The 26,469-nt window shown below is 36.8% G+C and overlaps 1 protein-coding gene and 1 non-coding gene across 2 annotated transcripts; both read right to left on the reverse strand.

Moving 5' to 3' along the window:
* Nucleotides 1–206: 206 nt before the first annotated feature.
* On the reverse strand, nucleotides 207–14,739 carry LOC133304984 (phosphoenolpyruvate carboxykinase (ATP) 1-like). Its single transcript, XM_061505078.1, has 12 exons — nucleotides 14,507–14,739; nucleotides 13,209–13,387; nucleotides 12,044–12,197; nucleotides 11,857–11,941; nucleotides 4,513–4,613; nucleotides 4,149–4,447; nucleotides 2,856–3,029; nucleotides 2,679–2,744; nucleotides 1,271–1,449; nucleotides 1,007–1,176; nucleotides 571–739; nucleotides 207–475 (listed from the first exon to the last, which is right to left on the reverse strand). Exons 1-12 carry the CDS (start codon nucleotides 14,737–14,739, stop codon nucleotides 332–334), a joined length of 1,953 nt encoding a protein of 650 aa, XP_061361062.1. The 3' UTR covers nucleotides 207–331.
* A 7,086-nt stretch (nucleotides 14,740–21,825) lies between these two features.
* Nucleotides 21,826–21,932, reverse strand: LOC133304992 (small nucleolar RNA R71). The gene has a single exon (XR_009750705.1). It is a non-coding gene; the product is annotated as a small nucleolar RNA R71 (small nucleolar RNA).
* Nucleotides 21,933–26,469: the final 4,537 nt, after the last annotated feature.

Below are 26,469 nucleotides of genomic sequence, written 5' to 3' on the forward strand. Positions count from 1 at the left end.
ACTAACTCAAGTTGACATATTCAGAACTGTTTGGGAGATCAAGCAAAAGATTTTGGTTGGTTGATATGGCTGTTGATGAAGTTTACTACATAGAATAGAGTCAGGGCTTAAATATTCTCATGGATAAACCAACTTTAGAAAATAAGAAAAAGACAAGACACGACCTAATTGCAATAGCAGCAATTTTTTTTTTTTAACTTTTCTAAGTGTCAAGGCATAATGGCTGTCATGTACTCAAATATCGTCTTTCTTTCAAATCCAAGTAATCAACAAGTGCAAAATCAACAGCCATCCAAGCAAAGAGAAAGGGTGGAGGAGGAGTGGCTAAGCATCAAACGATTGGACCAGCTGCAAGAATCTCTTCTGTGAGTTTGTTGTCCTCGCCAATCTTGCAGTTTGTGAAGGTTTCAAAATTCTTCTTGAACAATCCAGCCAGCTTCAACAGTGTCTCCTTGTAGGCTTTTTTGTCTGACCACTGCAACAGAACAAGATGTCCAATGTTAAAAGACTTTTAAAATGGAAAAATACTTAAAATGATTGAAAAAATTATTATGTTCTAGGACAACTAACCGTGTTCTCAGGGTCCAGAATTTCTGAGGGGACTCCCTCCACTTCAGTAGGGATCTCAAGCCCAAAAATCTGAGTCTTCTTGTACTCTGCACTCAATAGGCTTCCGGAATGAATAGCATCAATAATTTTTCTTGTATAGGGCAGCTTAATACGACTTCCACAACCATAACTGCAGTTTGAGAGAAGCAGGAACAAAGTTAGATATAAATTTTATAAACCACACCCTATCAAACCCCGACTAACTAAGGTAGAGATGAGGCTAAATCTTGTATGCAGCCTTATCTCATACATATTTTTAAAGAGCCTATCTCCAATATTCAAACATGTGAGCTTTCAGTTATAAAGAAACAGGTTTATCACTCCTCTAGCCTCGCCCTCTTTATTTATATTTTAAAGTGAAAAAATTATATTTTAGTGATCACAAATAATAGCATACCTTCCACCAGACCAACCAGTGTTAACAAGCCATCCAGTAGCACCATGTTTCTGCATCTTTTCAGCAAGCATGGCTGCATACTTTGTAGGGTGTAGCATTATAAATGCTGCACCAAAACAAGCTGAAAATGTTGCCTGTGGCTCCTTTATACCCTCCTCCGTGCCAGCCACCTTTAGTTATCATACAGAAAAGAAATTATAAGAGAGAGATACAGAGGAAGCAATATTAACAAGATAGAAGTATAGTAAGTTACTGAGACATTACCAAAGCTGTATATCCACTGATGAAATGATACATGGTCTGCGACAGGTTTAGCTTACTCACAGGTGGAAGCACACCAAATGCATCACATGCCAAAAGTATTACATTCTTTGGGTGAGGACCAACACATGGTAACTTTACATTAGGAATGTACTCAATAGGATAAGCTGCACGAGTATTTTCTGCAATATAGAAAATCAATATTATATTTATCAACAAGGTCTATTGTTAGTATAAGCTATGGTTTACCAAATATATTTGTGACCAATAACATTATCTACAGCCCACTAAGTGTGACCAATAAGACATAGTAATAACAATAAAGTTGTTTTTTTTCTCTTCCCAGACATTGTCGGTGGCTGACGCGGCGGAGAGAGAAAATGCAATTTTTATGTGTCAGACTTAGTTAAAAAGGTAGCTGTAGACAACCTTATCTAAAGTGGTTGTAGAAATGTTTAACCCTATATATATATAGGAAAATAATTTTCTTATGTTGTAGGAAAATGATTATCTCATGTTGTAGAAACAAGATTAAAAATAGAACCCACCGGTAATTAAGAGGAGAGAGAAAAAAAAGGTGGGACCCACCCTTCTTTTGTATGTGTAGAAAATTTATTTATCTCATAAAAAATGAGATAAATATAACCCATATATATTATCAACAAGGTCTATTGTAATTAATTAGTATTATGGTTTACTAAATATATATAAGGCTGTTTGATTTTATTTTTAAAATGTTTTTAAATTTATTTTAAAAGTGTTGTTTCATAAAAATAACTCAAAATAGTAATTAATTTTTATTTTTTTGGATACATTGCTGAGAATTGAACATATAACCTAATACGAACTACCTAAACCCCTCTTTTAAAACTAAAATTGAGGAATAACTTAAAAGATGCTTTCAAAATTTATTTCTTAATTTTATTATTTACAGTGGCAGTTTTGTAATTATAAAGATTCGTTAATTGTATTTTTGTAAATAAATTCAACTTCTTATTAATTTTAAATTATTTTAAGGTGGTAATCTTATAATTATGAAGATTCATTAATGATATTTTTTAAATAAATTAAACTCTTTTATAATTTTAAGTTCAACTATATTCTAAATAAGTTTACATATTTTTTTATTTTCAAAATCAATTTCTAAATTTTATTTAAAAATAAATTTGAAGAACTGAAAAAATAAATTAATTTAAACAGATCCTAAGAATGAAATAGCCTGCAGCAGAAATGTTGGCAAGTGGAGGCTTGACTTGTTTTCGTGTCTTATCCTTCTTATGTATTCAATTCCATCCTTATCCCTTGCTAGTTGCTACATAATGGTAGTTTACTAAGCAACCTCGTTTATCCAAGCACATATTAAGTCAACTATTCATTGGTGTGACCAAATCATAACTCAGTCTTTGCTTACCTGTAACTGATTTGTCAGCGTAATCAACATCTCGAACATGCTCATCGAAAACAACGTTCTCCAAAACTAATAACCAAGTGAAGAAAAATATATCAAAATGCATTTGGTATAAGAGGGAATCAAAGATGAAGTGATGTTAAAAGTACGTAGTATAGATATAGATTAATAAGGTAGTACCTGTACCAAACTTGATTCCGTTCCAGATATCAGGTTCTTTCTCCCTAGATAGATCAATACATTTGGCATAGCAACCACCTTCAATGTTTGAAACACCTCTCTCACTCCAACAGTGTTCATCATCTCCAATTAAATACCTATTATTATCAGTCGAAAGAGTGGTCTTTCCAGTACCTAATATACATATATAATAATAATAAAAAAAAAGAAATAAAAAAAGGTTGTTCAAAATAGATAAAAGAAACAAGTCATAACTCAAATCTATGTCTAAGGATATCGTGTGACATCCACGTGATGAGACCTTGAGATGCACCACCCTAAAAGTTAGCTCAAAGGGTGGAAGTGTCCAAGGTCTTATAAACCCCACATTAGTTGCCCATACAACCAATGTAGGACTCAAGTCCCATACCTTGCAAATGGAACCCCAACATTCCACCACGCTTCCCTAGTGCGTGCCCCCACACACAACTCCACGTGATGGATGCTCTGATACCATTTGATAAGACCTTGAGATGCACCACCCCAAAAGCTAGCTCAAAACGTAGGAGTGCCCAATGCCTTATAAACTCCACATTAGCTGCCCATACAACCAATGTGGGACTCAAGTCTCATACCTTGCAAATGGAACCCCAACATTCCACCACGCTTCCCTAGTGCGTGCCCCCACACACAACTCCACGTGATGGATGCTCTGATACCATTTGATGAGACCTTGAGATGAACCACCCCAAAAACTAGCTCAAAGGATGAGAGTGTCCAAGGCTTTATAAACCCCACATTAGTTGCCCATACAACCAATGTGGAACTCAAGTCCCATACCTTGCAAATGGAACCCCATAATCACCTAAAGTATGACTACACAATTTTGAAAAAGTAAACCTTTTTTTCATTTCGCTGGGTACTTATATTTGACTCTACTTCTATAAATATTTTAAAGAGTTGTTTAGTTCAACTTTACAATAATCTATTCTATACTATTTTACAGAGAATGATTTCATGTTTAGACTAAAAGATCGTAACAATTTCCACAAAATTATTTATAATAACCTTTAGATGAAAAGTGTGTTGACATAATTCTTAGTTTCTAACCTGGAGAGAGATCAATAATATAAATAGATGTAGTTTTCACCATTTGATATCCAATTAAAAGGAAAAGAATTGAATAGAAATAAAAATAACCTCTTTCTCTAAAATATATTTAATTTTTCTATTTTCTAAAATATCTTTCTTCCGACTAACGGAAGTTTGGAGCCATATTCTAATTAACAGTCTTCTGATCTATTGATACTATACCTGAAAGTCCAAAGAAGAGAGCAACATCCCCATCTTTGCCCATATTACAACCAGAGTGTAGGGAGAGGATTTGACGCTTAGGCATGAGATAATGCATGACACTAAAAAGACCCTTCTTCATTTCCCCAGCATATTGCGTCCCAAGGATGACCATTTCCTTCCTAGCAAGATTAAGATCTATACTAGTTGAGGATGTCATGTAGTGAGTATAACGATTACAAGGGAATTGTCCAGCATTGTAAATTGTGAAGTCTGGTGTACCGAAATTCTCAAGCTCTTCAGGAGTAGGTCGGATGCACCTGCCACACACCCAGTGTTACAAAGTATCGGTGTGATGCTAAATAATGCTTTTGCTTTTACTTACATGTTGTGCATAAACAAGGAATGGTAAGCTCTAGCAGAGACAATCCTGACTTTGATTCGGTTTTCTGGGTCCCAGTTCAAGAATTGGTCATTCACGAAGACCTGAAAATCAGGAATATTTTTTATAACACTACCAATTGTCATTCATATTCAGATAAGATATTTAAAAAGTCTATTTTCTTTTTCTTCTTTTTTTGGATAAATCATATGTATCAGGAGGCAATCCTGAACGAGTTAGGAACATCCACATTATGGTGGGGTTAGCTCTTTCAAAGGAAATTGCTTTTGCATATTTTTAAAAGTTTATAAGCAAAGGTATATAAATAAATTCCACCAAAAACAAGGTATAATAATAAATTGGCCAGACTCTCTAATCCATTACACAAGGAAATTCAACAGGACTTGCCAATAGTAACTCAAAACATAAATGTAATAACTCTATTTTCGTTTTACGAAATACCATCTATTGATTCCATTCCTCAAAAATAGGCATGGTAAAAAAAATGAATACAAAGAAAAGTGGCAGAGGCAAGTAAAGAACTCAAGCAATGGGTTAGGCGCGTATCTTCACACGCGCGAAAATTTTCCTTTATGCTAGAGTTCAATCAACGAGTTTTTCTTTGAAAGTTTTCAATAGGGGATGCGAATATTAACAACAGTGAGCTACTGTCTATGTCAAGAAGGAGCACTAAGCGAACTAAAAATGGAGAGGAAATTCCAACGGAAGCACGGATAAGAGAGGCACTGAAGGAGTATCAAACTGGATCTTCGGTGATCGAAAAACAGAGATCAATTGCAGAAGTAACGGGGGTGGAGAATGGTGTGTCAGGAGATGCCATACTCTAGATAACTGAGGAGGAAGAACCAGATTTGGAACCTCTGGACCCACGCTTGGGTAATGATACAGAATGGGGATTCCAAACAGTAATAAGGGACGACAGATCAGTGGAGATAAGGAGCAACAAAGAAGCTAGAGCAAGGATGCGTCAGCGTTGGAAGAATGCTCTGATTGTAAAGCTTTTGGGGTTGGATTCATGAAGAAAAGACTTGAGTCTCTGTGGGCTAAGGCTGGAAGCATAACGGTGACGGATCTTGGAAATGAGTTTTTCTCAGTAAGGTTTAGCAACTTAGAAGACCTAAACCTAGCCATTACAGGTGGTCCCTAGGTCATTTTAGGCCATTACCTTGCAACTAGGAAATGGGAGCCATGTTTTGATCCAGATAAAGCTAATATTCACAAGGTTGCAGCATGGGTCCGTCTACCAGGTATTCCTCAAGAATATTGCGAATTTCCTTTTCTTAATCATTTGGGAACAATGATAGGAAAAGTTCTGAAAGTGGATAAAATCACTTCTACTGGGGACAGAGCTCGTTTTGCGAGAGTCTGTATAGAAATTGATCTCTCAAAGCCATTGAGAGGGGAGTATATTCTCGATGGGTGTAGGAAAAGAGTTGAATATGAGGAGCTATTCTTAATTTGTCTCAAATGTGAAAGATATAGACACAATTCAGACTCTTGTCCAGACTTTGTTAAGCCAACCACGACAACCAAAGCTGAAGAAGCTCAGGAACAGCCAATGGAGAACCCAGGGCCACAAGGTGTAGGACCTTGGATGGTGGTTCAAGGCAGAAAGAAAGGTCCCCAAAATTTTCAGAAAATGAAAACTGGTAATAACAGAACATTTGGAGAGGATATATCCAACAGGAAGAACTTGGCTGGCCCAAAGACAGGGTTGAAAAATGAGAAAGTCATTCTGACAAGTCTCCCTAAAAAGAATTCTGATGTTGACACCTCTAATACTAAGGTGAACAAGGAAAATGACTCAGTGAATGAGAAAAGCCAACCCTCAGCTGTGGGGATGAAGTTTACAGCAGTAGCTTCTAATACTGATAAGAAAGTTTCAGGATCAAAATCAACTGTGCCAATTCCAAAGGAAGGTCCTGCTAAGACTCAAAATGCAAAAGGAAAGGGAGCCATTGATAGTTCCCTTGCAAATCTTGCTTCAAGCAACAACTCTTTGCAAAAGCCTATTCAGAATTCTACACAACTTCCTCTTGAGCAGCAGAAAGGTAATTTATGGGGTGACTTGATGATGGCTGTTGAAGTTTCTTCTGGAGATGGCAACCCTGTCCAATTTAGTATCAATCATTCTGATGACAAGTTGAATGGTGACAATGCTATGAAGGATCCTGATCCCCCTGATCATGATATGGGAGAAGAAGTAAAGATGGTGGAAGCTCAATCAGGTATGGAGTTTGAATTATCACTGTGTGCAAACCTGAATAATGCTATGATTGTTAGAAGCGAGTCAGTTTGTGGTGATGGAGAGGCTGGAATTCAGGAGCCTAATGTTGAATGTCAAGAGTTAAGTAGGAAGAACTTTGGAATCCTGCAACAATCCCAAAGTTCTCAATGAATATCCTAACTTGGAACTGTAGAGGTGCTGCAAAAAAACAGTTTAAGAGTACCTTCAACAGATTTCAAAAAAAAGCATAATGTTGGTGTAGCTGCTATCTTAGAGCCAAGAGTAAGTGGAAATAAAGCTATAAGCATAATTCGTAGTTTGGGATTTTTCAATTACATAATTGATGATGCGAAAGGTTTTGCTGGAGGGATTTGGATAATGTGGAATCACAGTGATGTGAAGATTACTCTTCATGTTAAACATGATCAATTCATCCATATTTGGGTGGAGTTTCCTGACAAGAAAGGCTTCTTTTGGACAGCTGTATATGCCAATCCTCAAGAAGAGAAACGCAGGATGCTATGGGAAGAGTTGGAGCAAATAGGAAGAATTATGAATGACCCTTTGATGCTATCTGGTGACTTTAATGAAATAGCCTCAGCTTTAGAAAAAAGAGGAGGGGGGCCAGTAGATATTAATCGTTGCAACAGGTTTAACAATGTTCTAGATGCTTGTGGGGCTATGGATCAGGGGGGTGGGGGAAATATGTTCACTTGGAAAGGACCTAAATTTCTCCATCTAGACAGAGTATATAAAAGACTAGATAGAGCAGTAGCTAATGATGAATGGAGAGAAAACTTTGAGGAAGATGATGTCTTAGTTCTCCCTAGGCTTTTCTCGGATCACAGCCCTATCCTCATTAGAATGGAGAAAGACGAGACCAGTTGGAGGGAGAGATCGGTTGGAGGGAGAGACCTTTTAGATTTTTGGCTACTTGGCAAAATGATCCCAGATTTAACCATTTCCTTAAAGCAAATTGGAATCCTACAGCTAGCTTATTGGAAAGTGTGAATTCCTTTATTCCATTGCTAAAGGAGTGGAACAAGAACATTTTTGGATTTATTTATCATAGAAAAAACAGAGTGATAGCTCGTATGGAGGGCATTCAAAAGGCAGCTTAATTCTAAAAATAGTTACCAACTTGAAGAGTTGGAAACTAAGCTGAGGAAGGAGCTATCAGAAATTCTGGATCAGGAGGAGCAAATTTGGTATCAAAAGTCCAGGGGAGAATGGATTAGAGATGGTGATAGAAACACTCGTTTTTATCACACTAGTACTTTGATTCGTAGGAAAAAAACAAAATTCTAAAACTCCAGGATGATAATGGCTGCTGGGTGACTGGAGAAGAGGAATTAATGAATTTTTCTTAAATTTGTTTAAGGAAGATATTGCTGATCCTGTCTGAAGTCAAACTAGAAATAATTGGCCAGAAATAAAAGAGGACCAACTTGTTAAGCTGTCTCTGAATATCACTCTTGAGGATGTAAAAAATGCATTTTTTCAAATGCTTCCTCTTAAAGCTCCTGGACCAGATGGACTTCCAGCCATGTTTTATCAAAGAAATCGAGATTTCTTCAAAACCCAAATCTTCAACAGTATGCAGTACTATCTTCATCATCCGAATCAGATAGAGAAATAAACCACATTCTTATTGCTCTAATTCCCAAAGTTGATAGACCTTGCTTGATGAAGCAATTCAGGCCTATTGCTCTTTGCAATTCTGTGTATAAGGGACTTAGCAAGATCCTGGCCAACAAAATTAAACCTCTCCTGGGGAATATTATATCCCCAAATCAGACTAGCTTTGTTCCAAAGAGACACATTCAGGACAATATCATAATTGCACAGGAACTTATACACTCTATGCGTAGGATGAAAGGTAGGAAAAGTTTCTTCTCTATCAAAATTGATTTAGAGAAAGCTTATTACAAACTCAACTGGAAGTTCATAAGAACAGTCCTAGAAGATCTGAAACTACCAGAAGCTATGATTGATGCTATCATGGGATGTGTTTCTAGCCCTTACCTTGAGGTTCTATGGAATGGAACAAGAACTCCTGGATTTCAGTCTCAGAGGGGAATAAGACAAGGGGAATAAGACAAGGGGATCCTTTATCCCCTTATCTTTTTGTTCTATGTATGGAAAAGCTCACCCACCTAATCATGGATGAAGTGGAGAGGAAGAATTGGATACCTATCAAGGCTGGCAAATCTGGTCCCATTATATCTCACCTTTTATTTGCGGATGATATCATCCTATTTGCTGAAGCTTTTCTTAGTCAACTGAACAGTATTATCAATTGTTTGAAGATCTTTTCTAGTATGTCAGGCCAGTGTGTGAGTATAGAGAAATCCTGCATCTTTTTCTCCAAAAATACTCCTCAGGAGGCTGTGGATAATATTTCTACTGTAAGTGGTTTTAAAAAGGTTAATAACCTTGGTCGGTATTTGGGAGTTCTGATGAGACATGGAAGAATTAGGAAAGATCACTATGCTGATGTGATTTTTAGAGTGCAAAACAGACTTCAAGGCTAGAAATCCAAGTGCTTATCTCTGGCAGGCATAATCACTTTAGCTAAAAGTGTAATCTCTGCCATTCCCTGCTACCAGATGCAGAGTAACATTCTGCCAGCTCATGTCTGTCAGGATATTGAAAAGTTGCAATACAATTTTATTTGGGGTGACTCAGAGTCCAAAAGAAGAGCACATTATGTAGCCTGGGAACAGTTGTGTTATCCTAAGGAGTGTGGAGGTCTTGGTATTATAAATCTGAGGATTCAGAATGAAGCTTTCATGCAGAAAATTGCTTGGCAGCTTGTCAATGATCAAGATAGTCTTTGGGCCCAGGTTCTGCTTAGCAAATATGGAAGGAAGCAGAGTCCTAAACGTAGCCTGATTGCAAAAATGAGTGACTCTACCCTTTGGAAGAATATTTGTACAGCCAGAGAGAAGATGTCACATCATGTATGGGGAGGATACTTTTTTCTGGACAGATGTATGGGGAGGTTAGAAAAATAACCTTTTTGATCTGGCTTCATCTAAACCTCCCAACTCTGATCTAGATCTAAAAGTATATGAGCTTGTTGATTTGAGTACAGGGTAGTGGAAATGGAGCTACTTGATGAATTTTCTTGATGAATCTGTTTTAAGCAAGATAAATAGCATTTCTCCTCCAAGATCCAGCAACCCAGATGACTGGCTAAATTGGAAAAAAAGAAGTCCAGGTAAATCCTTTGTGAAGAATGCTTATTGTCAGATGATGGATTCTGGTACTGGGAAAGACAAAATTTGGTCTGCGATTTGGAAGTGGATAGGGCCTTATAGGATTGCAGTTTTTATATGGATGGCTTGCCTGAATAAATTACCTGTTAGAAGCATAACTTGTCACTCGGGTGGAGGGGAGATTCATTGCCCCATTTGTTTCACTGGTCAAGAGACTATAATTCACACTCTCAGAGACTGTAAAGCTGCAAGAAGCATATGGGAAAAATGGTTTGCTGGAAAAATCCCTATTAACTTCATGTCTGAAGATGGATTAGAGTGGTTTAGGCTGAATCTGGATAAACCATTCTCAACCAATCTCTGGCACTCTTGGAAAGAAGTCTTCTTTGTAACCTGCTGGTTCTTATGGCAATGGGGAAATGCTTCTATTCATTAGGATATGTTTTCTTGGCCTTACGATCCAGTTCACAGAATTCTATGCTACCTTGCTGATATGAAGAAGAATAGCACCATTAATCCTTTCTTGCCAAGGCCTGCTTCTTCTTTATGCTTTGAAGACACTGGACAGAACGTAGAACAAGATGCAATCAGAATCTGTGTTGATGGTGCTGTAAACTTACATTTCAATATAGGAGTTCGTGGTGGTTTTATGTGTTCATCTAATGGAGAATGGTTGTGAGGTTTTTCTTTGAATATAGGGGTGTCCTCTCCTTTGGAAGCTGAATTATGGGGCATTTTGCAAGGACTAAAGCTAGCAGGTGATAGAAAATACTCGAAAATTTGGCTTGAATGTGATAACAAATAAGCTCTCCTCTGTGTAGAAACTCAAGCTAACCAATGTGGCTTTGCTTCCTTAATCGATAGAATCATGAAAGCTACTTAGAGTTTTGATCAAATCCTTTGGAAGTTTATTCCTAGGGAGTTTAATGAACGTGCAGATAGTTTAGCAAAGTTAGGATTTAATCACAAGGGTGAAGAGTTGTTGTTATATTCCTCTCCCGCTGTTAGCATTTTATCTGTTTGGAATTCTTTATGTGCAAACTTACTGATTGAGCATGTTTCTTTAAACATGCAACAGTTATTAATATAGTTTCTCTGGCCAGGGCCTCCATTATTATAAAAAAAAAAAAATGAATACGACATAGAAACAATGAATATGGGATACATTCAATTTATCTAATGCATAAGGTACCTCATGCAGTTATTAATGAGGAAAGCAAATTCATATATCCTGATTAATAATTTTCTGACAATGGAGGTTAACTTCTAGTAAGTTAAGACATATATTCAAAATAGGGAAAATATAGATGTACGCAAATTTTCAATGCAGAGCCACACAAACACATATCAGTAGCTCATATTTGTTAGGATAAGATACGAAATGATGGGTTCAAGATTTTCGTCACTGATTTAAACAAATGTGAGTTTCCTGTTAAGAAAATCTTGCTTGCAACTTGGACAAAAGGACTGCAAAGGTTCTCATCTTATTATAAAGATGAGAGAGACCAACATATTCAGAGATATCTTTGACATATTTTAAAATATACAACCAATAAACAAAGTCTTTTTCCCAATCAGATGAGACCGACTACATAATCAACCAATGCAATCGTGTTTTATCCAAAATCAATTCTTGAGTCATGCTATCGTGTTTCATTTATTTTTGAAATATGGGAACCATAATGATATTGTTTTTTATTTTATTTTATAATTCTAATTATTTCTTTGAGGTAGGACATAAGTTCTAATATCTCCGCCAGCAGGGGCGCGACCCAAATAGAGCCTTGTCACAATAATCCGACCCTACCTAACTTCAAAGGTTGCATATTTGCACATGAGAGAAAGAAGGAGGATAGAAGGAAAGGGGAGAGAAATGACCTTTTCCAAAGAGTTCAAGTAATCAACGGCTCTTTCTCTATTCACCATGAAACTATGCTCGTCCATCTCGATGTTAGGGGAACCCCTTCAAATCATAATTTTTTTAGTATCAAAAAGGAAAAAAAATTGGGAAAGAAAAAAAAAAGTGAAAAATAATAACATTATAATATGGTAAAAAAATGCTTACTTTCCCCACCAAAGCTCTTTCTCAGTAACATCATCCTTAACCACACGCTTGTCTCTTGGACACCGACCCGTCTTGGCCCCCGAAAGCGTAGCCAATGCCCCAGTTGAAGTGATGAACGAACCTTTCTCATACTTGATCGCCTGTTCATAAAGTTCTGTTCCAAATCCAAACCCAAAAAACGCTATAACATATCACATTAATAATAATATTAGTATATTACAATCATACACAGGATTTTCTCACGTATCCTACATTAACATTATGTAACTTTACGTTTCATAGTAAATTCATCACCATTTTGTTGGCCACAAAGTTTTACTGCATGAAAATTATTCAGATTATATACAACTAATTATTAATTTGTATTAATTAGGTTGCCATGCTTGACCAATTCTTTTCAAAATAAAAGATGTGAGAAGATGATGCTGAACTCGTTTTCGTACACCGGATGTACTAAATGATGTAATACCTATCTGTACCATCAATTTGTGAATTAAAAAACACACAACGAAAATTCATATAACATTTGGTAATGTCACCTTATAATAGAACATAACGAAGGAGACCTGTCCTACGAGAAGCTTAGGTGGATAAAAAAGAACGTGCACGACAGTTGCATTTAATTTATGAAAATTGAGAAGTATATAAAAGAAGGGAAAAAGAAGTATTCTTTAAAAGAACATAAGCTTGTATGTATTTTTTAGGTGATTTATACAAAGTCTGACCGATAAGATTTTGTGTAAATATGAAAAGTTATTTTTTTTTCTCTCTCTAGTCACATCGCTGACATGTAAAGTAGAAAAAAATGTAACTTTTCAAATTTATACAAAATCTTACTCGTCAGACTTTGTGTAAATTACTAAAAGAATACAACTTGTATCCTTTTAAAGGACGTCTATTTAACCCATAAAAAAAAGTTTTAGTGGATGTAATCTAAAAAAATACAAACTTATATAAGATTTTAAATAAATGTAAATTTTTTTTTTTTTTCAATTTACACGTCGATAACGTGACTGATACAAGAAAAAAAGAAGATAATTTTTCAAATTCATAGGAAGTCTGTAAAGTCTTATTAGTAAGACTTTATATAAATTACTGAGTGGACACAAGGAAGGATACTTTATTTTTTCCTATAAAATAATAAAAAGAAAGAGGAAAATAGAACCTGCAGGGGAGAGGTTGTAGAGGACATGGGTAAACTTTAAGGCACTGTCGCTAACAGCGATGGTGGGTGTGACCCGGGGGTGCGAAACGTGAGCAACCCTTGGTGCTTCGAACCTTCTAGCTGGATCTCCCTTCACTACCTTGGGTCCTGTTTCTCTTGTCAGCGACGCCAAAGATGCACTGATTCATCAAATAATCGTGATTAATCATTTAAACTTTATAATTAAAATTTTATTAAGATATTTTTTTTTTGAAAAATGATTTTTAGTAATTAAGCGAATCTGAAACGTTACAAACGAGGAAAGAAAATAAAAGTCAATTAATTCAAATAATAGTGATTAATCATTTAAACTTTATAATTAAAATTTTATTAAGATATTTTTTTTGAAAAATGATTTTTAGTAATTAAGCGAATCTGAAACGTTACAAACGAGGAAAGAAAATAAAAGTCAGTTAATTCAAATAATAGTGATTAATCATTTAAACTTTATAATTAAAATTTTATTAAGACATTTTTTTTGAAAAATGATTTTTAATAATTAAGCGAATCTGAAACGTTACAAACGAGGAAAGAAAAAAAAAAGTCAATTAATTATGTTATTCATTTCAATACTTGCACGTTTTCTATTCATCCCCATAATTTTCTCCCGGAATTTTTGTAGGTTTGTCAAGTCAAACTAATTTTGTTGTTATTACAGGCACAAAATTAATATTATGTTTTTGAAAATTCAAATAAAACACACTAACCTGAATGGGATCCACTTGAGATAGAGATATCATGCATAAATGGAAACTCTTGTTTTTTTTAGGGAAATTGCGATAAAATTAACGTATTTGTAAAATTTAGATGATAATTAATAATCATAAGAAATATACTCCCTTAATAAAAAAATTCAAATTTGAATCATAAAAATCACTCTTCGTTGAATTCTGACTAACGAGTGTGGATTAAGAATAATACCCTTACATAATCATAAAAAAATCATTTCCTGAGTTCAAACCAGAGACTTTGAGTCACAAAGCATGCTACTTGCTATGATCGAAATTCAAATCATGGGAAGGGAGAAAATAAAATTAGAAGAAGCGCACAGTATTCAAACCGGAATTTATCGACGTCTTTTGATTTTTGAGGTTGATAAAGGAACGAAATTTCGTTGTATCACCGTCCCTTATAGGTAATGTAAGTTCATGCGATGTTATATTGTTTAATTGTGAATGAATTACATGAAAATTTTAAGGTCAAGTAAATGTAATAATTAACACCTTCCAATTACAATTAGTGTAATAATATTTATGTACCTGATGGATTGGAGCTGCTGTTTGTGGCGTTGATCCTCAGAAAGGTTAAATAAGTTAGACTGAGACCCGTTGGGGGTGGTGGGTGCAGATTTCTTCCTCTGCAGTGAGTGAAGTTCATCAATTGTCTGAGCCTTCACCGTTGGTGTGCTTTCGCCCTCATCACAAACCCTGTTCTGCTTTTTCTGAGTCTCAATCAAACCATTCCTATTTGCAACGCTGCCACTCGTCGGCATCTTCTTCTCTACAGTTAAAAAACACACACAATCACACAACTTTATCATCCATAATAATAATAATAATATCAACTCTCAAACGCTAAACTAGAGCTCTATTGCATAATTCAAGATGATCCCAGGAACAAAAACATAATATAAAATAGGGTTATTTTATATTAATATAAGTTACACTCTTAATTTTTATATAATGGCTTAATTTTTTAATTATGTAAATAATTGAAAACAAGAAAATCAATGAAGAAAAAACAATGTAAGACGCGATAAATGAATTTTGAAGATTGAAGAGACATAGAAAGAACCAGAATTTGAAGCTTGCTGAGAAAATGAGAGGAAGCTAGAAGAGAAATAAACTGGTTACACTGACACGAAAACGCGACATATGTAATGGGAAAAATGAAGTTTTGAACTGTGGCTTTTAAGGGGCTGTGTTAATCAGGGAACTTAACCATATGTAGTTAAAGGGAAACCATGATTCAAGTATATCCCTAAACATAAGGGTCAAGCTCCCAAAATAGAAGAATTCCTAATCACATAATAGGAAAATATTGGATATGTTAAGATCCCTAACCATATATGTAGTTAGAATAAATCAAATTTGAAACCAAGTTCCCGAATTACAGTCAGCTTTGCAGAGCAAATATAGGATACGTCAAAATCACATTAGTTGTGTCATAGTTATCAGTATCTTACGATATACGATACGATTCATACAATATAATATGATTCACAAGGCCATCAATATGTATCATCAAAAGGGAGTTTGTATCGAACAGGTTAAATAAGATAAAAATAAAAATAAATAAAATAGTAATAATATATATATATATATATTTATATATATATCGGGTTTGATGTTTGTCATTTTAAATGACATAAGTTATGTCATTTTAAGAGAGAGATGGACACAAGAAATGGAAATCATGGGAGAAAGAAAGTGGGTGGTTTTTTTAATTTAAATTTAAAATAAAAAAAAAAATTGTGTCTACCTCTCTCCTAAAATGACATAACTTTATGTCATTTAAAATGACAATATATATGGGAAAAGTGTTTGTCATTTTAAATGACATAAAATTATGTCATTTTAGGAGAGAGATACACACAAGAAATGAAAATCATGAGAGATAAAATGGATGATTTTTTTAATTTAAATTTTAAATAAAAAAATTTATTTTGTGTCTATCTCTCTCCTAAAATGACACACACGTTTTCCTATATATATATATATATAAAAGAAGGGGAAAAGAAGAGGAAAGGGAAATGAAGAGGAAAATGACTAAAAAGAGACCATCTGGAACATAGGAATAGCAACGGGTCTAACCCTCCACCATGCTTATAGTTTTTCTTCATTCCGTTCTAAGGCACACCGTCCGTCAATCTATATCTCACTCTGTTAAGTCTTGTTTTACTACCTTCCCCCAAATAAGTTTCGGTCTACCTCTACCTTCCTTTGTGTTAAGCTCTTGGTAACAAACTTTTGTTCTACGGAGCATCCAGGGGCCTTCTCATTACGTGCCCCAAACCAAGCGTGAAACTATTCACACGCAGACACATGTTACAAAAGGCAATATTTTGATCGTAAAATTTTGAAATGCCACAACTTTTGACTTGGGTGTCCGAATCAAGTGAATTTTTTTTATTCCACATAATTTTTCAAGATTTATGCAATGACATCTCATTGAAGGGGATTTGGATAAAAAAATTCCAAATTTTTTTTCGAATTTAAAATACTTTACCGTAAAATTTCGGAAGGCCGTAACTTTTGAATATGCGAATCAGGTGTTTTTTTTTATTCCATATAACTTTCCGAGAGCTATGCGTGACAAATTCAACTCAAAAAGGGAATTTGGTCAAATAAATTTCCCAAAAAATAGGACCACGTGATATTATGTTATCATTTTTTTCAAAAACCTTTTTTTAAAAAACTACATATTTCAAACACCCAAGTAATACTCCATGTGATCAATTACATGAGCTGAATATTCCCACATAAAATTTTTTAATATATGGAATAAAAAAAAAGAGCTCCTGAGTCGGATACTCGATTTAAAAGTTATGGTCTTCAGAAGTTTTACTATAAAATGTCTTAAATTAAAAAAAAATGGAAATTTTTTGCCTGAATCCCCTTAAATGAGATGTCATTGCATAGATCTTGAAAAATTATGTGGAATCAAAAAAAGAATCACCTGATTCAGACATCCGAGTCAAAAGTTACGACCTTCCAAAGTTTTATGGTTAAAATATTGATTTTTGTACCACGTGTTAGCGTGTGAATGGTGCAAAGTCGTGCCTGGATGGGGCGCGACTTTGCACAGGTTGCGCCTATGTAGGGCGCGTCCTTGCACATGTGTTCTGCCTGAGGCAGAGATGTCTAACCGGAGGTTAGATGATTGATGTAGGATCTGGTGCTTTCTCTTTGGATACCTATGAATTAGGTATCTTGGGGGCAGCGAATCACAACACACTATATGACGGCCTTAGCCAAAGGGGGTGTGTGTGCGTTGTGCGATTGCATAAAAGTAGGTTAAAAAAGATCAGTCATACCTGTGGTCTTTAGCTCCTATTTATAGTGCTTACCTTTGGGCTTGTATTGCTTAGGCCTTCTATGGATATGGGCCTTACTCGGGTCCATAACAGTTGCCCTCATCCCGGTAGACTGAGTATTCAGGGTGCCGGGATGTCCGAGTCCTTTTCTTCTGTGTAGATGATTTATCTCAGTTTGCTTCTTACCCCGGTTTCAATTTACATTCTACTTCACTAGAAAAGAGGGACAGAATGCTTTGGATTATCCTGGTTGTGAATCATATCCGGGATATCCCTCCTGGATAACGATTGCGATTTGGACATACATTCTAGGCCGAAATGACCAGCCGAACTATAACAGAGGTTCTTACTCTGAGAAACGATTCTCCCTTCCTGAATGACGATTCTTCTTCTATGAGAAACGATTCTCCTTCTCTGAGAAACAATTCTCCTTCTCTGAGAAACAATTCTCTTCCCACGCAATGATAACTACCTTCCACGTGGCTCCCCCTAACCAATGCGACGTGTGCCACTACTCCGACCTATGCCATTCCCATTAATTGTAACTGTCAGGACGTCCCTCAACTGTTCTTTCTATCAGTTTTACTCTTTTGCCCCTGCCCTTTCGTTTCGCGGGTCATATTCTTTTAATTTTTTCTTTCTCCTTCACATTTTCTTATTACGTGCCCATTTCTCTGATCCTGCTTTTGAACTTCTCTCCCATTTTGCAAACGCTCTCGATTCTTCAAGCTTCTTCCAGGTATGCTTCATAATTTCCCTCCATCTTTTACTTTCTTTCAGTGTTGTTTCCTGCCTTTTACTATTTTGTGGTATATTTTGAACCTGTGATGCTTCTGGTATTACCACATTTGCATTTTGCGTGCATGTTTAATCCTTGTTTGTCTGATTACACCTTACTGGCATGTTACACATTGTCCGCATGAAGCTTCTCTGATACTGCCTGCCATTGTTTATCTTCTATTGTTCCTTAGTTCAAAAGTTTCTCCTAGTATGAGTGAGAGGAACTTCAGTGGTCGAGGGAGACCCACTTACCCTCGTATCTTCGGCCGTAGTGATGGAATCGACGCGGAGGAAGAGGAAAGGACTGCAGAAGAAGAAGAAAGGTTCATCCAGAGCCTATCTCCTGGTCCGAGATATTGGTTGTTTGGTAGACCTCGGACCGAGGAGGAAACACAGGCTGCCTTACTTGGAGGCTATCGAGGAGGTAGAAATAGGGGAGCGTCTTCATCTTGTCCCTCTACCCGAGGGCGCTGCCGAGGTCTTAGCCGTGCTCTAGGTGTTTTACTAGAACGTGCTACTCGTAACTTAGGTCAAACCTCTGTCCCTTTTCGTTCGACCTCAACCTCCACTCACAGCCCTACTTCGTTTCGACCTCCTTTCCAAGCCGTGTCAATTAACCCGGGTGGTAGAAATTCGGATCTTTGCTTCAATCGCGTTTACCTTAGCGCTCAGTTTGTTGAAAAAGGAAACGATTTCATGGCCGATCTAGTGTTGGGCAGTTGTTCACACCATCTCGGCTCATCTACCCCTGCTTCTTTGGTTACCTCAGATGATTCTTCAAGCTCTTCTCATAGTAGTTTGTTTAGCTAAGGTGCGTACTTTCTTTGCTACGTACTTTTTCTGCTTTTAATCCTCCCATTTTGTTGTTCTAGGTTTTTTTGGAGTCCCCTTCTGCAGAGTTAAATATGGAGATTACCTCATCTAGCCAAGGACAGGAGGCCGAGGTGAGCCCGGCCGAGAAAGGGTCCACGTCGGTCAGTAGTAATCTTCGCCAACAATTTCCATGGGTCACTGAGGATGTTCTCAGCTCCAGATCCACCATGACCACCGAAGAGATATCCGGGCTCCCCACAGGTAATCCAGTGGGATTCAATGGTTGGGCCTATATTGTTGCTTTTGAGCAACTATGCGCATCCTTGTCTGTAACATGCACTGTCCCCCTTTTTCTTTATTTTTTTAACATATACGCTCCTCGCACCGGTTCTGAGCCTCCTCAATTCAAAGGGTGGATCAGCATCCGTGGTTGTGCCAGCAAGCCCTCAAGAAAATTGTTCTTCGTTTACAGCAACTATTTTAAAGACTTCAAGGGCTCATATTTTAAAGTGGTTTCTGAAGTCGGAGAGAGACCGTGGTTTATAGGTGATGGGACATAAATTCGTTCCCATCTAAGCCCATTTTGATGGCAAAATACCATACGTTCCATCATCTGATGAGCAACTTCAGCATGAAAATAACTTGTTTTACACATTTGTGACAAAAACACAGTGGGGGAACGGATGGTAACGTATTCCTTTAAAATATATTAAAAGGGTAAGGGACTGAGACGCATTTAATGCTTCTGTACACTTTGCAGGTAACGTAGAGTTAAAGACTTCTAAAAAGCAAGGCGGTGCACCAACTGAGCAGCTGGAAACGTGAAGAGCAAAGAATCAAGAGTTCTCATTGGCTGAAAACAGAAGCAAAGCATGGGAAGGTCTGCAAACAACGGCTAATCATCACCAAATCCTGTTTCATCCAGCAATTCACGCAAGCTTCACACTCTGCTGCCACAGTCTCGTCCCCTCATTCAAGCAACTAGCTCCAAAGGAATTACAGTCTTGTCACTCCTCTTCCAGCTATAAATAGGACCACCCTCACACAAAAACATCATCGAATCCTGGAGGGTTTGCAGTCCGAAAGGAAGAGATCACTTAGTAGTAGTTAGTAACTTAGTTTAATTTTAAGTTGTAACTGTAGTTAAGTGACAACCCCTCTTCTCTTCTCTGTAAACAACCATCAAGACTCCTCACGAGCAAATACCCATCTTTCTCCATTTTCTGTTTCTTTTTGTAAACTGTCTTTTAAATTAATATAAGTGTTTTTCTCTTCGTTCCAATCATTATCTCTTGACTGGATCTCGGGTCTATGTGATCTCAGTTGAGAATAATTATGTTTAAACTATCAGCCATGAGCTGAACTATCTGTGGAACGGGTAAGCTGTGAAACTCTTAAAGAACTCTTTTCAAAGCTCTTGACCGGAGCTTTTTGTATTTCTTTGGCTAAGTAAGCTATATTCTTGTGCGCCAATGGAAATTGGGTACATACTGAGAAAGGAACTTCCATAAGGAAGGGATTTCAGACAGCTTAGCCTTTGGGGGAAGGTAGATGTCATGGCAAAAACGCTATTGGACCTTAGGAATAAGGGGCCAACTCGTCCATTTTAAGGTTCTGAACTAAGTACCTGTTGGAGTCAAGGGAGCCATAGGAATATGGAAACTTGTAAGCCATCTAGACCATGAGCTGAGGAATCAAAGTTGGCAGGCAAAGAAACTGGGACAAAGCCAAAAGGTGCTAAGTCTTGAGCAGAGAAAACAACCCCTTTAAGAGTGAAGAAGTGAATCTGTTCCTTCTGTTAAACTGTTTTAACCACCGCCATGTTGTCTCTTGATTATAGTTATTTCTGTTTTAGTAGTTGTTATTTTACTTTATTTAGTACTTATAAAAACTCCAATGATTATTATCTCACCTTCTTCTAAACAGGAAGTATCACATACATAACGCAGCGAGCAACTGTTTGCCATCAAGTTGAACCTACTGTTCCTGAGGAACGTTGTCAAGACAGTAGAGAACGTTTGACCAAACAGTTCATTTACTAACTTTTCTTCTCATTTTCATTCTTTATAAACAGTGATAAAACAATAATTAACACTCTATCCTCGTGGGAACGATAATTTGGGCATTAATACTCCCTTTATTACTTGATGTGTGCACTTGCGCACTTGGGTTGGAACTAAGGGACGAATCTGTGTTCTGCAAGAACAGAGGAACGTCCTCTATCAGAACTTATATTTTTCCACCATCAGCAAACCACCCAACAAGTTTTTGGCGCCATTGCCGGGGATAGAAACACTAACTGTTGTTCTTATCATTGTTTTCTAACACATATACTGTATATCTGACTTTACTTTTATATTTTTTTTTCTCTTGCTTACTGAATTTGTTGTGCATATATATACCCTGTGCTATTGGTTTATGAGTGAAGAGTTTGAAACAGACTCTGACCACTCCATTGAAGTACCTGAGTTTCTCTTTGATCCTGAGCCAGAACGTACACTCCATAGGAGAAGAAGGAACCTCAGGGAAGAATTTCTTGAAAACATGGCTGATCACAATAATAACAATGAAGAGGTTCCCCCTGAATAGAACTTTAGAACTTTGGCTGCCCCTTTCAGGAACAGACCAGATAAGGGAGTAATCCTTCCCCCTGTAGCACCAAATTTTGAACTAAAACCTATCATGTTCCACATGATTAGGGAAGCAGGGGTCTTCAATGGACTCCTTGCAGAAGATCCTTACACACACCTCACAACATTCCAAGATATTTGTGATAATTTTAATGTTGAGGGTGTAACAGAGGAGAGCATGAGAATGAGGTTGTTCCCTCACTTTTTGGGCTTAAAAGCTAAAACATGGATGAAAACTCTCACCCCTGGATCAATCCACACATGGGAAGAACTCTCTAACAAGTTCATAGAGAGGTTTCTCCCAATGTCTCGATAAGCTGATGTTACAGCTGAAATCTCTAACTTCAGAATGTTTTATGGAGAAAAACTCTATGAAGCATGGGAGAGATACAAGGACATCATAAGAAAATGTCCAAACCATGGGGTAGAGAGTTGGGGAGTGGTTTACAATCTTTCTATAAGGGACTTGACCATACTTCTCAATCTCACTTAGAATTTGCTGCAGGAGGATATTTCTTTACAGGAACACTTGAATCAAGGTACGAAATCATAAAAGGGACTGCTCAAAGATGTCTCCAATGGCCAATAGACAAAGTGAGCCCAGTGAGGAAGCCAAGCATGCTATAACTGGATAAACAAACAGCCATGGAAGCCCAGCTGGCATCACTCATGAATGAAGTGAAGAACCTGAGAGCTGACCAAGCAGCACCAAGGATGGAAGTCTTACAACTCACAGCAACTGAAACAGAACCATGCTCAGTCTGTGGTGACCTTCATGACTCAACAGACTGCCCATCCACTGCATTGGTGTGTTATGCAGAAAATTTTGGCAATAGGAACTTCACCAGAGACAATCAACAAGCAGGACGAAATACACATTCAAGCCCTGGAGGAACTATCATTAAGGATCAGAACCACAACACCCAATGGAGGCCACCCATTAACCAGAGACCATTCAACAACAATCAGCAGCAGTATCAGCAAGGTAGCAGCAGTGGAACGTTTGAACAAAGAAGAAACAACTACGTTCTGTTCCACAGAGATGACCAACACATCAACACCCTGGAAAATTATGTCAAGGAATATGTCACCAGGAATGATGCAATGGTCAGGAACATTGAGTCTCATCTGGGGCAGATTGCTGCCAACCTTCAAACCAGAACACCAGGATCACTACCAGGGGACACTAAGGTCTCCTCAACCATTTCTGAAACCCCTTGAGAGGTAAGTACCATGTCTAGCTAAAGACATTAAACTAAGCGCTGACTGGGAGGCAACCCAGTAGATACATTTGCTCTCTGACAAAGAGCAAAGTTTTGGGGTGGTTATCCATAACCACATAGCTCCCAAAAAGGAGGGAACGTCTGATGTTCCTCTCCAAAAAGTCCAAATAAAGTACGGGCTAACAACCATTATCATGCGCCCTCTCCCTCTTAGGTGAGCTTCCAAACTTCATCTTGGGCTAACAATCATTATCAGGCTCAATACCTTTAATGCTATATCATCATGACATTAAGGTGTTAGTGTGTGACCCATTAGGTCCAACATAGCCACTGACATAAATGGGCTCGGGCCCAACAAGCCCACAACCCATTTAATGACAACACAGAGCACTAGCATTGCTTTGTTGCCCCAGAGCTAGTTAGATTAATGACTTGATCATCCTATTACACATATTTGGTTGCCGTATGTATTTATTTTCGTCTCGGTTACCTTCCCATAAAACCTAGGGCAAGGAAGCGTATCAACCCTTGCGGTTTAGGGTAAGCTTTATTCGAAATAGGGAATCTTCAATTTACTGACTCTAAAGGCAGATCATCTCATGATCTCTTTTACCATGCATAGATTCCTGAGTCCCTGTAAATGTCATCCTGATTTCTCCAGTTTACAGATAACATAATCTCTCACAGAGATTTGATGAATTCCTTCAGCTTATCACCCTAGCCCTGTGCTCTTTCAGGACAAGCCCAACAGTATACCTATGAGTCTCCATGTTTCAGGAAGACGAGGTATACAGTCAAAGCATGCCTTCTAGAACACAGTCTAGGTAATAACTTCTGGTCTAAGGAAAGACATACCTAAATATAAAGAGACTGCTCTAATGATACTCTCTGTGAGATTTCCTCATAGAGTCTCTTTTGTGGGTCTGTTCAGTGCGAGCTATACCTTTATAGATCCACCCACGACTTTAGCTAAGACATCTCCATATCTGTAGCTCATGAAGTCTTTACCTTGCATCCGAATACAAGTAGATAAGTTGTGCTAGTCTTACCCGAGATCACTGATCCCCATTCTCAGTGTCTCTAGACTAGGAACATAAAATTAGGAATAAACATCTGGTATCCTTAAATCCTCATGATCGTGATCTCATCACAGATACTTAAGAGATACCTATTTTATTCCAAGGGATTTATCCAGTTTATTCATAATATATTAACAATAATATCGAGACTAAATATGAAACAAGATAAATAGTGCTTATTATTAATTTGCGACAAAAAGGTCTACATCTTATGTCCTTATTTAATCAAAAAGATTGTCTCTAGGACACCCATATACTAACACTTCAAGTATCCCAAAACTCTTACCATAGCTTTCCAATGATTTTCATTTGGATTACTAGTAAAGCGACTTAATAGATTTACTGCATAGGCAATATCAGGTCAAGTGCAGTTCATAACATACATAAGACTTCCCAAAACTTGAGCATATAGCTTTGGTGTTATAACTTTACTAGTGTTCTTTAATAAACTAAGATTAGAATCTACGAGGTTCTTCGCAGGGTTTATATTCAAACTCTTGAATTTCTCAAGAATTTTAGCTATACAATGAGCCTGTGATAAGGCCAACACTTCAGATGCTCTATGGATTTTAATACCTGAGATAACGTTTTCTATCCCCATATCTTTCATATCGAATTTACTTGTAAGTAATTATTTAGTAGCTTTAATCATTTGATTATTGCTACCCATTATTAACATGTCGTCTACATAAAGACAAACAATGGCAAATCCTTTCTCAGTATTTTGAATATAGACACATTTGTGGCATTCATTAATTCGAAATCCATTTGATAACATAACTTTATCAAATTTCGCATGCCATTGTTTTGGAGCTTGTTTTAACCCGTAAAGGAATTTTATTAAGCGACAAACTTTTCGTTCTTATCCTTGGACAAAGAAACCTTCAGGTTGTTCTAAATATATCTCTTCTTCTAGGTCACCATTTAATAAGGCGATCTTAACATCCATTTGATTTATTTCTAATCCATTCAATGCAGCTACCACGATCAACATCCTAATGGATGTAATCCTTGTAACAGGTGAATAAGTATCGAAGTAGTCGATACCTTCATATTGTCTGTAGCCATTTACCACAAGTCTAGCTTTGTATTTATCAATAGTGTCATTTTCTTTCGTTTTTCTTTTGAATACTCGCTTGCTTCCTAAAAGCTTATTGCCAGGAGGAAGGTTTACCAATTTCCAAGTGTTGTTGGACAAGATAGACTCTATCTCACTATTGATAGCCTCTTCCTAGAATGGTGCTTCTGGGGACGTCACAACTTTTTATACGTCTGAGGTTTGTCTTCTAACAGATACATCATAAAAGCAGGTCCAAAGAATGTGGTTGTCTTTTGCCTCTTGCTACGTCTAGGTTCATCTTCTACATCTTCTACAGGATCAATATTAGTTGTAGCATCCCGAGGTATCACAATGTTATTATCATTATTACTACATGATTCATGTACTTTGTTATACGGAAATACATCTTCAAAGAAAGTAACTTCCCTTGACTCAATAACCGTATTAACGTGTATATCTGAGACATCAGATTTAAAAATCAGAAACCAATAGGCACTACTATTAAGTGCATAGCCGATGAATACACAATCCACGGTTTTAGGTCCAATTTTCAATCTTTTAGGTTTATGAACTCCAACATTAGCCAAGCACCCCCACACTCTAAAGTATTTCAAGGATGGTTTCTTTCCTTTCTATACGTCGTATGGTATGCTCTTTGTCTTTTTGTGAGGCACTCTATTAATAATGTAGTTAGCCGTCAAAATGGCTTCCCCCCACAAATTTTGTGGTAAACCGGACGTGATTAACATAGCGTTCATCATTTCTTTCAATGTCCGATTTTTCCTTTCTGCAATCCCATTTGATTGCGGTGAATATAGAGCTGTTGTCTGGTGAATAATACCAGACTCTATGCAGAATTCCTCGAAGGGGCCATCGTATTCACCCCCACGATCGCTCCTTACTATTTTAATTTTCTTGTTAAGTTGATTTTCAACTTCACTTTTATATTGCATAAAAGCAACAATAGCTTCATCTTTACTAGTAAGTAAATACACATAACAATATCTACTGCAATCATCAATAAAAGTAATAAAGTATTTCTTATTACCCCTAGATGGTACAAATTTCATATTACATATATTAGTATGTATTAAATCTAACAACTCTGTTGATCTTTCAATCGATTAAAAAGGTAATTTCGAAAATTTTGATTCAACACATACTTGACACTTTTTATTTATACATTCAAATTTAGGTAGTAAGTCTAAATGAATTAAATTCTTAATTGATTTTAAATTAATGTGTCCTAAGCTATTATGCCATAAATTAGAAGACTCAAGCAAGTAAACAGAAGATAGTAGTATTATTAATATTATTGGTATTGTTTACAGTCATCACATTCAGTTTGAAAATGCCTTCACTAAGTTAACTATTTCCTACATACACATCATTCTTAGTAAGTACAAACTTATCATAAACAAATACAAGTTTAAACCATTCTTGCTCAACAAAGATCCAGAAACGAGGTTTTTGCGAATATCAGGCACATGGAGCACATCATTGAGTGTCACTATCTTGCTAGATGTCATCTTCAAAGCCACTTTCCCACATCTTTAACTTTTGAAGTAGATGAATTACCTATATAAAGCTTTTCATCATTA

This window comes from Gastrolobium bilobum, unplaced genomic scaffold (genome assembly GCF_033153095.1).
Source record: "Gastrolobium bilobum isolate Gb01-03AN ecotype WA unplaced genomic scaffold, APGP_CSIRO_Gbil_v1 utg15086, whole genome shotgun sequence".
Lineage (NCBI taxonomy): Eukaryota > Viridiplantae > Streptophyta > Magnoliopsida > Fabales > Fabaceae > Gastrolobium > Gastrolobium bilobum.